At 44.1% G+C, this 17995-nt stretch overlaps 1 protein-coding gene across 1 annotated transcript in view; it reads left to right on the forward strand.

Moving 5' to 3' along the window:
• The first annotated feature begins 465 nt into the window (after window positions 1–465).
• LOC119455835 (uncharacterized) overlaps window positions 466–17995 on the forward strand; it is a 46693-nt gene continuing 29163 nt past the window's right edge. The window contains exons 1-6 of the mRNA XM_037717317.1: window positions 466–532; window positions 1814–2136; window positions 5450–5619; window positions 9968–10114; window positions 11162–11299; window positions 14442–14561. Coding sequence (XP_037573245.1) covers window positions 1827–2136; window positions 5450–5619; window positions 9968–10114; window positions 11162–11299; window positions 14442–14561 — 885 coding nt within the window. The 5' untranslated portion in view covers window positions 466–532; window positions 1814–1826. The remainder of the gene's footprint in view (window positions 533–1813; window positions 2137–5449; window positions 5620–9967; window positions 10115–11161; window positions 11300–14441; window positions 14562–17995) is intronic.

The raw sequence follows: 17995 nt of genomic DNA on the forward strand, positions 1-17995 counted from the left end.
TTTGACCTTAAGCATCATTCTTGACGACCGCGCCGCCGTTATGATGAGCCACTCGCGAGACGCGTGATGTGGGATCAATAATTAATTCATACAAAATACCGCACCAAATTTGTATCTAAACGTCGAGGCTCTTTCTACAGACTTGGATGTGGTATTTCTTGTCTCCAGTTTAGGTTTCGTGCATTGGCTGGGTATCTAGTTCACTATAGCTGGGTAGTTGGATATATGTATTTTCGATGGCATTGCACCGCCGTCCCTTTCAACCCAGTTCAAACTTCGCGCCTCACCCGCGTGCGTCATCAGCATGTCAACAACATTTAGCCTAAGCAAAGGTAAACTAAATATTACAATTGTTTTAAAAAACTCAAGTTTCAGGACACATTAATCTTTTATAGCGGTTTTTTATGGTCTACAACATAGAAAGTAAAATTTGAGAAAAAAAAAATTGTCACGTGATGTTGTGATTGTTTGGAATTCGTCATCCCGTCATATCAATCCGTGCATCGCTGTTTCGTATCGTACCGTGCGTCTGGTAAGATGTTTTTGGTTTTTGTCACTGTATTCTGGTCAGCATTGCCACGATGACTCACCTTTAGTGAGTGAGCTTTTCGTGGTTATTTATTATTTAGCAGGAAGGCGATAAGCACTGTCGCCCAACGTTGCATATTCCACTTTCACTGTCTGCAATATACAGGTGGCGTCGTTTCCTTCCACATTGAGAAATGAATTTAATTTCTTGAGAAACAAAAATCAAAACACGCACTCTACTTTGCCAATTGAATATTTGTTTACCTGAGCCGAAGTGCACTTGTGTCATGGAGGGCTTGGGATAACCTTGCGCATTCACGGTTGCGTTACCTGGAACGAGGGGGGACCTCCTTGAGGACTGAAGCAGGCAGAAGTCGATAAGATAATTGCGTCTCGCTAGACGTCATTGGCAAATTGCATCTGCGCAAATGTCCGTCGGTTCGGGAGCTTACGATTTAGAGAACGACTCTTGACAAGCCAGCCACGCTCATCGCCGCTACAGGCGCACGATCTTAGCAGCGCATTTTGCGTCGCAAAGTAGGTTGTGGATTGGTAAGCTTTCATTGTATTTTATCTAAACAGTGTTGAAATTATTTCACAAGCTGAAAGGGAGACAGTGCGTCTTGACTGTTATCACGCATGTGTTCGTGCGTTCGACAATAAGATGCCAGAGAAGCGTTTTTATCAGATCTGTCATGCCTACTCGCGCTGCGGTTTACTTCCTGTAGCGCTTTATTCGCCAGAAAACTTGCTCTCGAATGGAATTCGCGGCGCGCTTCGTCTGCTGAGTTGCTTTTATATCACCCAATAGCAAGTGTGAGATATAGTGTGACGTGATAGGTTAGCTATGTCGGCAGTCAACAGATGATCGTCTATAGACCCCTTGCGCTGAAACTTACCCCTGTAAGATCCATAGATTGATTTGTTTTATCGCCATAACTTGTTACACAGTGTACAGCATGTGCCAGAACACGCACCATAGTGCGCGTAGAAAGCAAAATTGGAAAGACGCGATTACGATTTGCGATAACGCCTCGGGACATTCGTCGCGAAGCAAGGGAACGCTCTCGAACGCGCAGCACGAGCATTGCCAAGCTTGGGCTTAATGGGCGAAGCTCGGCGTGCAGCACTCAAACAGGCGTCTGGTGTGATAAATGAGAGTCGCAGCGTCGTCAGGCCGGCGCATGATGCCTGTTTGACAATGGAGTCGCCGCTTACCCTAACCCCTTTCACTTTGGCTGAGTTTACCCTGTTGCAAACGCAATATTTGTCTCCGTGTGTGCAGGCAATCCGAAACAATGGAAACTCCTACCGCGGAGACCACCGTCGACCAAAACAGCGCCAACCAGCAAGCACAGAGCACTTACAGTGAGACGGATGGATTTTCACTGGCAGAAATCGGAGCTTACTTTAGCGCACCGGCTAAACGTCACTTTGCCACCTGGGAGGAACTGGAGCTTGAGTTGCACGTCTCAGGCCCCTACATACCGAGCAGCTGTTTCATCGAGGTTTGCACAGCAGAGTCGATGAAACAAGCCACGCTGATCCCTTTTGACAAGTGGGTCCAGCAAGCTGTTCCTGACACCTTTAACATATTCATCTCTCAAGGTGAGATTCCTTTTGAACAAGGCTGCTACAGACACTACACTCAACGGGCCAATTCGTACTTTTATAGAGAAAAAAAAAATTATGTGCATGATAGAATCAAGTACGAAACAAAATGTACTGTAGTGACAACCTATCCGCATTTGCATTAAAAATGTCTGTAATCTAATCAACACGTAACTGAAGTTGGAGCGGCGGCATTGTTTGTGTCCAGTTTGTAGGATGGTTAGGCTACTGTGATCCACAACATGTTTAGGAAATGCAATATCTGAGCTTCCACGTATAACACTGAATACGAGATGCTGTGAACTGTTGATAGCGATAAGAAGGCCTCTGACAGAGACTACAAGTGATGCCATTGGCCAGCTCAGAAGCAATAAATTTACTTTTCCAATTGGGAATAAATCGCTATTGCTCTTACCACGGAATTCTGGTGACTGAACAGTTAAGGGCATATCATTTTTAATTTTCTGAATTATGAAAACCTGACAGCATGTTACCTTGATGGCATTGCATTTTTCATTTCTGTCTGGCAAAATAAAGTGTGCGTAAAAATCGAGGGCGCCATAGAATCATGTAACTACAGTAAGTGCTGCAGATGTGATGCTTGCTATGGCTCGTGCAGCTTTGATACTGATAATTTTAAACAGAAAGATACTCTGTTCCTCTGTCTTATACCACCACTACCTCTCATTACACAATGCCTGTGCACTTCGGGTGGTGATGTTACAACGCAGGGCTGAATCCTCTTGAAAACAATGCAGTGAAATTCTAGGGACTATGGAAGTGGTGCTGAACTGCATCATTCTGCTCTCTGACGATAGTGCATGTGCATTTGAAAACGTTATATTGCACACAGACATCTTTTCTTATCAATGAATGTGCTTCATTGCTCAGTTTAACTGCACGCACACACTGGAACGACGGAGAGAGTGCACGACATGTTTACCGCTAAAGAAAGACGGGGACAATGAAAGAAACACGAAGAATGACACAGGCAGCACTGTCAACTATTTTATTCATGACAGGTATGCAGGTACATGTACACGAAGATTTGACAAGTGCAGAGCGCTACGATAAGTTGACATGTCTACAACACCCTAAAGCTGCAGTCGCACGACGGAGCAAATCACGATTTGAGCACTCTGATAGCGTATAACACAATCATAAGTCACCCGTTCCCGCGGAGCTCCCTCGATCCGCTTGAAGCACTTCACAACACAGCGGAAAGCCAAATCACAGTTGGGATTTTCGGAGACGTTGTGTTTGGGCGCTGTCGGAGCAAAAATAGAGTTGCTTCGTCCATGCTGCGATCATCTGTAGTGTGAATGTTATCTGCAAAGTGAACCGATGCATGCCGCGTGGCTGACTCATCTGCGATCGTATCTGTTGTGCAAATCTAGCTTTAAGGGGCAATGACTTGTCAAATGATGGAGAGAGTGCCGAGCACCATTTCAGCAGCTCTTGAAGCACGTGCTGCAGTCTGTGCACGTTTACAAGACACTCCGGCATTCGAAAAATTTCTTGTGACTTTGGGTCAAAATCATCTCGCTGACAAGCACAGTTAGCAACATTGTCCATTGCCTGCTAACAAGAGATGTTATGGATAATCTAATAACTTGGCAAATCAGTTCTGCAGAATTCTGCAAGGTGGAGTTATGAAATAAAAAATAGTCTTCTGTCCGAATGTAGCACGACGCTACAAAAAAAAGCCATGTAGGTTTCTCAGAAAGAAAGCTTCGCATTTGAGGAATAATTCATCCTGGTCTGGGATTAGAACCTGGGACCAGCGCCTATCAGGGGTGTTTGCTCTACCACTAATGCAGATGATATGCACTGCCTGCGCTAGAAAAAAAAAACAAAAAAAAACCAGCTGGTCTTTTGTTGCCCTTTTGGTTTGAAGTGGGTAATTGCTATTGCCGCTTGTTTCTTCTAGTCATCTAGTTTTACTAAGACCTTTATTGCTTGCATTCTCCAAATCTCATCCAACTTGGCATCATTTATTTGTTGTCTTCTGGCAGCATTTCTAAAGTGCAACATGTTTTTTTTTTTTTTGAAAAAGCAGCGTCACGTAGGGAGGCACACAAAGGACAACAATTTTAAAAACGCAAACTATTTATTTCAGCGAAATCATGCCTGTAAAACAGTTACAGTCAGTGGCCACCATTATAATTCTGGAGCTTGCTACATGTAGTGCTACATTGAGTGCTACATGGTGTACAATCTGAATAAAGACAGCCTTGTCTTGAAGAGGGTGCCACAATAATTATTTAAGAATGACTTGATGCTGCAAGAATGTTGTGCACAAAGCAGGAATGTGCAGTTGTGATGTTAGAAAATCTGATGCTGCAAGCACATCTCCCAAAAGAATGGGAACATCATTGCACTGAATAAAATGGATAGTTCAAAGGAAAATGAAGAGCTCATGGCACTAGTGCTGGCAAGCTGCTCGCAGATCCTCACCACATACTTTTTAATCAATCAATCAATCAATCTTTGTTATAAGGGCAACAGTAGCGATACATGGTAGAATATTGATATGTGTACTTATCCTTTTCTGGGGGACTGCATTTCACCTGCTAACAAATTAGAGTTATCGCTCAGTGCAAGACGTACCTGCATAATTGGAACTTACTCGAATGTTATCGTTGATTCTATCTGTTGTGCATGTTCTCTCCAAACCTTGTGTAATCAGATTGATTGTAAGTGCGACATGAATTGTGTACTACTTTCTGGAAGGCACGCGGGCACCAGCGATAATGCTGGAACCTTTTGACGAGTCATGTATGAAAGCCGACGCGCTTAACTCGCAGATCAGATTTTCGATGACCGCCGACTGTGCTCGCCGCTATCGTTCTGCTTTGATTGTCACTTGCTTTTAGGGGCACAAGTTTGCCCAATAAAGAGTTTCGTGATACAAAATTTTCGCTACTGTATTCATCACTGTCACTGCTATGAGACAATATGCAGAAAGAGGTCCCTGGTATACGAACTGCAGGCAAGACTTCCTATAGTAATGCAATAAAAAATTAATATAAAGAACAAATAGGAAAGACTAAAATCAATATGTTAAAATAATGGCCTAAAAATTTCAGTGGCTAGCTCAAGAATTCAGCAGATCATGATCTAATATGAATAATTTTAGATTTGGCTTAAGTACATAAATAGGCACTATTTCTTTCATTTCTGGTGTAAGTGAATTTCATTATGAAAGGGAAGAAAAAATTCATGCTCATTTTTCTATAATTTGTATGTATTTTAGGCATTTCTTTGAGCAGTGGACAGTAATGTTTGCCTTACCTTCTTGTTCTTCCAGATCACAGACTCAAGCCTGAGAGCGATTATGTGGCACGTTTTCTGCATGAAGGCATTGCTGTTGCTGTTAGTGAGAGCTTCACGTTTACTGAATGTGACAATACTGACGAGCTGTTTGTGCTGAGCGTGAGAGAACTTCGTGATCTCACTGCCTACAGGAAGCACTTTCGAGTAAGTGATGAGTCTACCTGTACTCCGTTGCATACATAGCAGGCAATGCTACTAAGGCTTAGAGATACTTTTCTTACTGCTCGCGTTCTCTACGATAAACTAGTGCATCGCACATGAAAGAAAGACATAGGTATGTATCATGTAATTTCATGTAAAATATGACATAATTAATACATAGCCGCAGCACACCAATTGCACTCTCAAACACCTAGTATATCGCATGGTGGCAGAAGGACAAATATGCACAAATGTGAATTGATCTAACCTTATGTCCACAAGTTGTAATTGCAATGTGTGAAGTAGTTCCATAAAAAGTGTTGCAACTCACAAACAGCTTCACTGCAAAATGCGCCAAGTGAAATTTCTATATTAGTACTGTATTACTTGAGTAGATTCTGCAGTGTTGCCTGCTAATTATGAAATGGAGTATACATACGCTTACAGTGCATTGTGGCTTTTAGTGCATGCTTTCTCCTTAGACAGAGTGTACAAGGTTGCCACGGAAACACCTTAATTAGTATTTCGAGCACTCATAGCAGCTTAGGTTTTAAGTGATAGCCTGAACGTCAACATTTTATTTATAGATATCATATTAAGCATCATGTCGGCCATTTTTTCTCATAGTAGCTGAAGAAGTTCTGACGTTGTACATTGCTAAGGGGGGAGTTGGGTCTTAGACCAATTTATGTGATGATGCTGAAAGCTTTTAATATTATGTGCTTATTTCTAATATAAGGTTCATTTTTCTATGCATCAATTGGTTCTAATTCTGTGTAATTCCTTTACTTAATTTCATGGAGGTCATTATAAAAAAAGAAAGACACATCTTCAGATTTTATTAAACTTTGTATCACTGGCTTGTGCATAATTCAAACAAGCCAATAAGGCCAACCTTATTACTCTGTCTACCTTAGAACAGGAGTTGTGACACTTTGAAGTTGACATCCAGAAAAAAATTACTCCATCTCCCGCTAAAGGGAACCATGTGTGGATGTGAAGCAGCGGGGAGATGGTTAGCTTAAGCGGGAGATGGTTTCGCGGCAGCGACCCGAGCGCTCATCGCGGCGCTGCACAGGAGAGAGAATGAGGCACGCGCGCCCCGTCATTTTCATACTGCGGAACTACCGTGCCCCAGCGGAGTATGCAGCTTGAGCGGGAGATGGTTTTGCGGCAGCGGCCTGAGCGCTCATCGCGGCGCTGCACAGGAGAGAGAATGAGGCGCGCGCGCTCCGTCATTTTCATACCGCGGAACTACCGTGGCGCCCCCAGCGGAGTATGCAGCTGTCGCACCACCTGTCGTGCGCGCCGCTCCTGATTCCTAGAGGAGAGAAAGGGTGGGAGCGTAGGAGAGGAGATAGAGGGAGAGGGGACGCGCATGCGCTGTGGGGGTGTGGCACGCAGGCGCCGCTCGGTACAGGATTCCTAGAGGAGAGAAAGGGGGGGAGCGTAGGAGAGGAGAGAGAGGGGGAGGGGACGCGCATGCGCTGTGGGGGTGTGGGACGCTGGAGGGACGGACAGAGCTGCCGGCAAGAAATGCTTTGCATTTAAAACAGTCTTCCAATTGTCTTTGAATCGCGCAGAAGTCATTGATATCATTTAGCAAATATCTGAGGAACTGAAATCTTCTGGTGGAACGAAACTAAGAGGAAAGAAGAATGGACAGAAAGAGCGATCAACTAGCCCAACATCGTATTCTGAGGAACTGGTATTTTGCATACGTCATCCTAAAATTAAGCTAAAGAAGTTTACATAAACTTTGAACCAATGGACAACTTTAGAAAAGTCAGTGCTGTGATGCCAAAGCACTGTAGGAACTTTGAGGGTCAGTTTCAGTTTTGGAGGCCATGCACTGCTCAGCTAGATACCATGGCTGCCGTGGGGTGCCGCGACAAGTCCGCTTGCCAAGCTCACCATTGGAGTGCTAGGAAAACTACATGCTCTGATTGGTTTCCGTGGGTGAGCATGGCAACGCGAGCCAGCCTGAGCTCGCGTCGCCGGTGCTTCGAGTCGCAGAAAATGTCTTGTGCTGTCTGTGCACGCTGGCCCTATGCACGGAAATATGTGGGGTCAGCAACTGTTGTGTCTTTCCGAGGGTTTTTCGGCTAGGCTTGCCGACGCAACCTGCATTCGATTACAGATGCCTAAAAAGTTGTCTGTGTGAATCGTGCGAAAGGCTTGTAAACATTGTCGTGTGGCTCTTGCAGGGGTTGTGCAGCGTTTTCTGAAACGGTGTGGCTCCCGCGTGCTCTTAAAGATGAAAAACACACTTGTAGGAACCTTGTAGCTGTTGTCAGTACCTACCCACCGAGGCATATTTTTTAGCACACGCTTGTAACTAAGTGCCAGCGGCAAGCAATGTTTACTTGCAGTCCGTTGGTGGCCCCTGACAACTTGTCAAAACGCGTTGAACGACACATTCACAGATATTAGTTCAATATAAAATATGAAACCTCCATGAGCGATTATCTAGTGCGTAACACACATGGAAAAGAGCCCCATGAAAAATTGTTTACACACCAAATCGCTTTAAACGTGATTCCTGTCAGAATGCCTCCGTGCGTACGGACAGCTGAAATGCAACAGAGTAGTAGTGTTCATAAAACTTCATGTTCTGAAGGTGTGCCACTGTCTTCTCAGCAGTGTGTTGTGGCTATGCATTTAGCAAAAGCAGATCATGACTTACGAGCTTCGCTGCGTATACCCGGTGGGCAAAAAGTGGCTGCCAGAGCACACATACACAATTGGCGCACCAACTGCGCTGAGATGGGATGGCTGTGGTACCTGCACAGCATTTTTTAGCCACTTGGGTCGCACTTATCTTTGTTGTGCCACTATGTAGTCTGTAGTGCTATGGTTAGCTAAGATGGTAGCTTAGTGTTGACCACAGTTAGACAATGCACATCACATGTGGGAGGCTGCAAGTTTAGCAGACATTGGAGCACCCTCTTTCAAGATTCCCATGATGCTGTACTGGTGGCCCCTTTAGGGCATGCGCCGCTTTCTAAAGTCGTTCATTCAGGTAAAACAAAGTGGACCTTATATTTGAACTAAGTGCATGAAGTAAAGTATCCCCCCAAGTTTTCTGCAACTTAAATAACATTTTGAAAAAAATTTTGTCTACGACCAAATTGAATACTAATTAAGTGATTAAATACTAACGAAGTGGTTAATGTTGGTGGCTCTATGCAAATGAGAGCCTCCACACTAGAGTAGAAATGCCAGCTAGAATCTTGCTTGTAGTGGTGGCTATGCTACTTTGTAACTTAACCAGAACTAACTCTGAAAGCTAGGTTTCACAGTAACCACATTTTCAGCCAAGAAATTGTGTGGAGCTGGTTGGAAGCAAAAAAGAAAGAGTGCATTATGTGATTCAGTGTACTGTTAACTCCGTAAGCAATTGCTTTAATGTGTGAATAAGTTATTGCATAGTGCACATTGCAGGTCAACACCGCATCACCGCAGAGCGCTTGGAGTAATGTTTTGGAAGCTACATTACTGGAGCAGAGCCCACAACACACTAAGTGTGTTAACCGTAACGATAACAAGCTTGCTAAGTACAATACAACACTTTGTAATTCAGAATGTGGCTTGCTGTTCACTGGTGATTAAAATTTTTATGGCATGTTAGTGAATAAATAGTAGTAAATAAAGGTGCATCAGCCGAAACCAAAGAGGTTTTCACAAGAACAGCACATAGCAGACATCAAGACAGTCAGCATTTGCATGCACAAATTGGATTTAATGCCTTGAGATTCAGTCATGCATTGTCTAGCTTGTTTTAGGGGAGCTGCATCCCATATTGGACACACCAAAATAACCCTTATCTGTAATGTTCAGGGACTCTGCTGGCAAGTAACTGCTATGGAAGTACAGTCGTACATTGATATAACAAATAGTTGGGTGTAGTGAAGTGAATCTAAAATGTTTTTACAATATGACCATGTAACTAAATATATGCTTATAAGGAATATTGGTAATAAAAAAGGTATATTTATGTTGAAAGCAAGTTTGTTACAACAAGGTTCAACTATAAAGGTACAGTTGAGCACTCGTGACACCTCAAGTAAACGCACTCTGTTTCATAATGTGTGCATGCTCTATACACAACACTGGCACATCACACAAAGGCAGCATAGAACATATTGGGTAGCAGCGGCGAGACCCTTGGTTTTTAGGGATGTTCAGACACTCCATTTAACATGTAATGCTGTCGCAGTTGATGACCCGCAGATTCCTCGGAAATTACAGGTCTGCAAAGCTTTTTTGACAATTTCATTTAATTTCATCCTTGTCAGTCACCTGCTTCTGCCACTTTGCTTTAGAATGCAAATTTTATGTTGGCTTCCAGGGATGCCAGGCCAAGCTGAGCCAGGCTGAGAAGCAACTGCGAGAAGAAAGACGAGAGAGGTCTAAGGAACGCGAGGTCAACCAGCTAAATGAAGCTCTTGTCTGGGAACTCAAGCAAGGCATAGCAGCCAAGAATGCAGAGTACATGGTAAGATGATGCTGCCATTGTTGCATGAACTAGCATTACCAATGCAGTTCTCGAAGGGTCCTCAAAGCACTGTCCTTTCCCTTTTACTAGGGGTGTAGGAATATTAATGTTTGGGACAGGATTGAACATGAATCGGTTTGTGCCAGACATGAATTGAATCCAATATCAGGTACCTTTCGAATAAAAAACAGCCACATTCACTATTTATATAAGATGACATTCATGTCCTATAGTGCTATTCCCAATCTTAATCAATTTTGCTCATAACTTCGCATACATTTTTATTTTGGCAACTTTTTCAAAATCCTGTTGCATTTGATCATTGTGTATCTGAGAACGTAGCACTTAACAATTGCTCTAGCAAAAGTGATGGTAAAAAGGGCGAAGCATAGACTCCATGCAAAGTGTTTGTTCTAGTATCACAGTTGCACGTGATTTTGCCACTAGAGCCACATTAACATTTTTCACCTAAAAAACTGGAAAAACTGTGGAGGTAATTGTTGAATTGAACATTGACCTAATGCAGTGTCAGCAAAGTAGATAAACAGTAAGAAAGTCCACTGCATAGAGAAAGAAAACAGATAACGCCCTCAGCAAATGTACACCCAAAAGTGAATGTGTAAAGTCTGTGTTAAATCATGACTCATTAAGAGTTTGATTCGAATGCAAAATTTCTTCAAGTTGTGCAAGCGAGCGGTGAACAATGCTGCAATGGTCTTGCCCTCCTACATTGTGCAACTTTTCTAAACTTGACCTGCATAGCTGGGATATCCTGTATCCTTTACCACATTCATTTTTCACCTCCAAAGCGCTGAGGATAAACATGTGACACATTTCGCAGGAGGTGGGTGTATGCAGCATTTGGGCTTGTGTAAAAGCTGAATCCTATTTTCTCTGCCACTATCTCACATCAGCGTTCAAAATTAAAATTGCACGTCAGAACAGAAGTTGTGGTGATTGACAAATCAGCATTCTCACAGAAATGTTGAACACGCTCAATATTGACCGGGCCCATTCTCAGATTTACGCTTGTGTTGGTTCTTGCAGAGAGTTCTCAGTGAGGCAGAAGCAAAGCACAAGCAAGACATGGAAGTGAAAGAAACAGCACTGTCTTGTACAAGAAAGCTGTTGGACGTATCTTCGAAGCATCTGACTACCCTCAGAGCAGAGCATGAGGCACTTATGGTATGGGCTGGTAACTTCCTGTATTCACAAATATGCGTCGAACCTATTTCTTGACTATGCCTAGTGAAGGGCTTAGTACAGGTAGTCGCTACATTTCAATTAAGACCCAGTGAGTAGCATATCTAGGACTTCATAACAAGCAGTGTTTTTTTCCTGCTCTATCTGTAAGGTTCTCGCAGGCTATGCCACTGATTACACCTTAGGACATGGGTTCTCAAAGTGGGTTCCGCGGAACCTAGGGGTTCTGCAGGCCCCTGCTCGGGGTTCCATGAGCCACTGATAAATTTTCCCTGGTCCCGCGCTCGACAAGTGGTTAAAACGGTGAACACGAGGTGCGCTCGATCCAAAGAACCTCCATTACCCATGCCCGAGTGTCAAATCAAAAGCACATCACAGTGCGTAACAGCAACGTGCGAACTGCACAATAAATACGCAAGCAGCTTGTAGCCACCCAACCTCTGAGAACGGGCAATGACGGGCAGCCCGCCTAAGCTTTCGCACTTGAATCTCGGAGGCCGTAGCTTACTACCATGCACCTTTCTCCTATTTGTAGATAGGGTAGGTGCTGATAGCGTGCGCACTGATGTATACATTGGAGGAATAAAAAAAAAATTGCGCGGAGCACCGCAAATGCGCGCCGCAGAAGAGCAAGAACGGCGTTGGTGTCCAACTGAAACGAAGCGGCGCAGTACGCATCGCCGTGGTCCTCAGCGGCAATCGTACGCGGCACGTGACTGACAGCAACGCCGGAGCGCTTCGTGCCTAATTGTGCCTTTAAAGCCTTTATTGTTGCGTTAATCGCCGCGCGTAGCACCGCGTTGGCGGCCAGCCGCGTGCCTCCATAAGTGCGTAGTCGCCATCTATGATAGCGTCGATAACCACCACAGTTTTGTCCATAGTGGTTGCGGCAAATAGTAGTTTCATTTTCACTCAGTGCGCGCGTCGGCTGCGTGCCTTCACAACTGCGTAGTCGCTTTCCATGGCAGCGTCGATAGCGACCACAGTTTCGTCCGCACTTCTTGCAGCGAACGGTAGTTTCGTTTTGACTTGGTGCTAGCGTCAGTCGCCTGCCTTCTGAATCGCAAGGTCGCCGTCCATGATCGCGTCGATAGCGGCCGCGGTTTCGTCAGCAGCGGTTGCGGCAAGCAGTAGTTCCGCTTTGACTCAGTGCAAAGCTGTCGAAGATGAAGAGCACCGGCTACATCACGATGGACAGACACGGATGGTTGGCGAGCAGCTGAGTGGCGAAAAAATTATCGGGATGTGCGCCCGTTGGTGCAAAGCGCGTCTCAGATGAAGACGCGCGCCGTGAAGGATGTCGCGAGGCCTTCGCCGCTGCTAGCGCTATGTGTGCGCCGCATCAAGAGATGACGAGAATTTCAGCTTCCGCACTGGTCTTGTGCTAAATAGAAACAAGATTTGATGTTTCATTGAGTAAATAAAAGCGTGTTGACGTAGTTCAGCATTTGTTTATTGTTTTCTTGATACCCACGATAGTTCGACATTTGGTTAATTTGGTGGGGGGGTTCCTTGGCACTTTATGGAGCTTAGCAGGGTTCCCTGGGATAAACGTACTTGAGAACCCCTGCCTTAGGGTATTCGTGAGCTTTAATTTTGGGATTATGCACTTTTTTCACTTGATAGAGTGACATTTTTAAACAACTTCATATTGCAGGTATCATTGAGCAGAGTTATTGAAGTAGGTACAGTGGCCACTGAAGTTGAAGGAAGGAAATTCACTCCTCTTGGCAGATTTAAGCCATAAATTAAAACGTTAAAAAAAAAAAAAAAATGGTAGGGAGAGGAGCGTACAGTCTCCATTCGAGATTTTTCAGTGACACCAACGTGCTGACCTTGTAATGTTAAGCACTATAGCAAAGCCTTGCTATAAAAAAAAGCTGAAATTATTTAGTTATAACCATTACTCCATTACAACCGTTGTCCAACCTCCTGGTATACGTTGGCTGCTGGATGGGTAAGTACCGTTGAGGTAATTCAAAGCTGATGCAAACAGCCCGCTGCACACTGCCAAGGGACTGTGAAAGAAATGTAAAAAAAGGGGCATGTATGCAAATTCTCCCAGCCATAAACATTTGTCCGGCTTGTGGTACATGCTGCTCTGTCTCACCGCGGCCGCGATGGACTGCTATGTGTGCACAGTCAAGATAACAAGTTCACAGTTTCATGTCCTGCTCTCGTATTGTCGGTGATCACTTGGCTTATCACCCTTTCAGGAGTGTGCTGGCAGAGTGTCCAACGCTTGTTGCTGTACACAAGTACGTGTTTATAAACGTCAACAGCAACCCTTTTATGCTGGCATCCGGCAACGAGCATTGTATGAAGTCAGAGGCTTGCAGCACTCCATCAGCATGGTCAAGTAATGGTTATAATCCGAGTCAGTGCCAACAACATGGGAGCATGATGCGAAGTTTTAACCCCTCAACTAGATTGTGCATGTGCAGAACTTCATTGCGACTACAGTTTGAGTGAGGGCACAGCATATGCCACATGTTTCGCACTTTACTGTCCACCTTTCATAGCAACATGATGGTACACGACACATAACTGCAGAAGCTTGGTCAGTTTGGCACATTTTCAGGTGGCTGACAACTTGTTAGAAGTTTTGAACTGCTAGAAGTTCGAACTAACAACTGTTAGAAGTTTCGGTAACATGATCTACGAGGGAAGCTAGGAACTAGAAACAGGCATACTCGATACGGAAAAGTGGTCGTAACTCGCCGAGGAACACATTGTCTTCAAAATTAATGAGAGTGTTGCGCACATTTATTCTGACTGCGCTAGCACATGGCAGCTGTGGCAATCGCAGGAACAGAGCAAGCCAGTGTATCATGATGTCATGATCATTTCATGACATCAATGTCATGATCATTTACCTCTTGGGTACTGAAACTTAAACTGGTTCTTAGAAACAAGTATTATGGCAAATTATTTAGGGTGCTCTGACAGTTGCCAGTACTTTTTATAGGATATGAAGAGCTTGAACATTCATTTGCCCCCAGAAAAAAAAAAATGATTGTTATAAAAGTAAAAGACAATATTCTGTTAGTACTCCTTTAAGCTTTTTTGTTTTTTAACTGATTGCCATATGTAAAACATTTCCATTAACGGTTGTCTTGCATAGGGGGACTACAAGCTGCAGCAAGAGGCACTGGAAAGTGTTCAGGAACAGCTCTGTGCGCAGGAGAGCACAAAAACCTTGCTTCGCAGTGAACTCAAGAGCTTGCAGGAGAGCAGAGCTAAGGTGAGACGAAGACTGTACATGTACAGTCGAATCTCTATGCAACAGAGTTGCAACCAAACATGTAATACATGCATTAGCTGTTTGAATGTGTCTACAGTCACTATTATTGATTTATTGTAACACCCCTATGTAATGCCCTATGGGTCTTTAGTGTACTTGAATAAAAAAACCCGCTGTGGTGGTGTATTGAATATGGTGTTGTGCTGCTAGGTCCAAGGGTGTGGGATCAAATCCCGACTGCGTAGGCTGCATTTTATGCGGACGAAATGCAAAAACAACCGTGTACCGTGCAATAGGTGCATGTTTTAAGAACCCCGGGTGGTCAAAATTAATCCATAGTCTCCCACTACGGTGTGCCTCACAACCATATTGTGGTGATGGCATGTAAAACTTCAGAATTTCATTAATTTTAATTTTACAGTTGCATTTAACATGAAAATTTCTTCGTCATATCCGATATTTGTTAATAAGTACATATTTAGTACTCACCAATGTTGAGAACTGTATTAGATTTACTGTTTTATTCAATAATTCGTTTTATCCCTGTTTGTGGTTTGAGGTATTCTTCTACTAGCAATCCTGGTTTGTGCTGCTGCATTTTGTCACGCTTGTTTGCACCATCGACGTGAATTGAAACGTAAGAAAGACAGAATGCAGTGAAACTGTTGATACGTTTTTAAGTGTTGTGTTTCTTTCCCCTGAGTTTCGTGGTCCCGACCTAAAGGCCATTGACTCCTATGTATTATGTTCCCATTTGATATGTTGCCATTCTGCAATGTTCCTGCATCTTGCATTGCGTTTGAACACGCCGGTCACGCAAGTTTAGCGGTGCAGAGACAGCTTCGCTATCGCACGTTGCCACGAAGATGACACATGTATACTTTCGGTTAAGCCTGTCAAGTCCTGCCCGTGGCCCCACCCTGAAATGCCGGTAGTACATGATCATCAGCCCCGATAAAGTTTCTTAGCACAGTTGTAGTCCTTGCTGGTTTTCTGAAGTCAGCTTCGCCGCAGTACAGCTGTATTATGCAGTGAAGCATGCACAAAGTATTGCAGTGAAGCATACAAACAGTGGAAAGGGGCCACTGTCACGGAACATAGTATGTGTCCCTTAATTATACATTCGAACCCGGATACAGTCGAACCCAGGTATATCGAACTCGCCAAAAAAACGTTTATTAGTTCGATATATGGCATAATTCGATATAGGCCCGCTATAGGATTTGATGATGCAAAGGCACATACCAATAAGAAAAGTACTTTATTAATATGGTGGCTTACTTGCGTGCCCTACTTTGGAACAAAATAGTCCTGGATTTTCTTCTGTTTCAACGACTTTGCTGCCTGCGACAGCACCGCATGCCTCCACGTTGTCCAACGAGTCAGAGCAGCTGAGGCCGCAACCTTCTATATTCACGCAATAGCGCCGGACCAACGCAAGTGCACTAATCACTTCGGAGGATGTAGGCAACGGGCCATCGCCAATTTTCTTATTGCTGTCGCTTTGGCTCTACGCTGTCCAGGTCCACCGCTCTGCTTTCACCCGTAACAGCTTTGCCAACGATGTCGTGCCGTTCTTTGAACCGTTGGAGTCAGCCGGAACCGCCTTGGAAATCGTTCTTGCCAAGCAAGAAAGCAAGGTCCTTGGCTTTTTGCTCGATCATAGGGCCAGATACTGGGATGTTTCGCGACCGAACGTCCACAAACCATTTGTAAACGGCCGCTTCGACATCTTCGTACACAGCAGTGCGTACACGTTGGGCGCCACGGGCACCTGGCCTTTTGTTTGGCGACGTCGGACTTCTTCTCACCGCGCTCGACTCGATTTATAATTTCGAGTTTCGCGGCGAACGGCAAATTCTGCCTCTTTGCACAAGCCATGATGACAGCGCGCCAAGAAAGTTCACAGAGCGCCAACAGGCAACACCACCAGCATGGACCACGCTGAATGAGGACTCGAGGAAAAGAGGCAGCAGCAGGCACACAAGCATAAAGAAAGAAAAAATGGCGCTCACTTGTACCGCCTCCGCGCCTCGGAGAAAGCACGACGGCCTCTGATTGGCTGTAAGCGCTGCGAGCAGGCCAGGATAATTTTTTGCAGAGGGGTGTTCGCCCGTGCACAGCCGGGTCTAAACCACTTTGTCTAGGGTGGCGCCGGCAGTTTTCCCCGCCACCGCGAGGGAAAGCCAACTTGCTGGGGCACTTTTGAGGCACATGGAGTTTGATATATCGGTTGTTGTTGCTATTTTCGTTCAACGTAACAGTAACTTTTGCTATATATTCTCAATGTAAATTTACCATGTTTAGAAATTGTTCGATATACGGGATAATTTGATATAAACGGGTTTGATATAGTCGGGCTCGACTGTATATCGAACCTACATGTACCGAATTATTGTGTATAATGAACAGCCATAAAATCCCCTTGAAAATTTGTGTAGAAAATTTTTATTTTATATATTGAAGTACCTATATATATATATATATATATATATATATATATATAGAATTTTTTTGTGACCCCCTTCAGATTCGATATAGCCGGGTTCGACTTGTGTGTGCGCCACCTCTGGTCACAGCACAAGTGCCGAGATGTCTAATATAGCTGGCAGCCATTCAGATCTGTTTCTGACGTTGCTGTGGTGATGATCCTTGCTCACTTTGACGGTGTTTTTCTGCGGTGTTCTGAAAAATGTATCAATGGGGTTCTACTGTAATTAAAAATGTAGAGTCCTAAAGAAATGAATTGGGAACAAGGAATTACAATGTAGAACACTTTTCGCAAGCAATAACTTGAGAGCGCAATCTTGCACCACTAATTATCCTGTCGCCAGAGATGGTGTGGGCCTCACAGCAAGTGTACAGGGTGAAATTATGCTGGTATTGCATGTATGGACAAAAAATAGAAATGAAAGAATGCGTTCTAGTCAGCTCTATCTTGTTTGTATTTCAATTGCCCGTGACTGTACCTTTGTGTTCATGCATTTACTTTGTTTTTCAACATTGGTGTTCTCCAGACTTGTAGCTGAAATAATTAGCTATGGCATGTTCAGCCACAGGCTATGCGGTTGTGCCACATCCAAGCTCAGTGTTTTGCGTAGAATTGGTCTTCGAATTTTTTTGTTTCGTGTGGTGGTTTTACTGTCATCTGCACTGTGGTGATCATGCAAACAAGCTTAGGTGCCTTTGTTATCAATAGGGATTAATGGACATAAGGGGTCTCAAACATGATGTAGTGCCTGACAGCTCTCTCTAACCAACTAACAAGTATGGAACCTGCAGTTCTCTGAATGCCATTGGCTACTACAACTTGCTCAGCATGATGCAGTATTTCAAGTGAAAGTGCGTTCTCTCAAAACACATCAGTATTGCTATACTGTTGTTTGCATTACTATTTACTAGTGGTACAATTTTTTTTATTCACTTTGTATTCC

This window comes from Dermacentor silvarum, chromosome 6 (assembly GCF_013339745.2).
Source record: "Dermacentor silvarum isolate Dsil-2018 chromosome 6, BIME_Dsil_1.4, whole genome shotgun sequence".
Lineage (NCBI taxonomy): Eukaryota > Metazoa > Arthropoda > Arachnida > Ixodida > Ixodidae > Dermacentor > Dermacentor silvarum.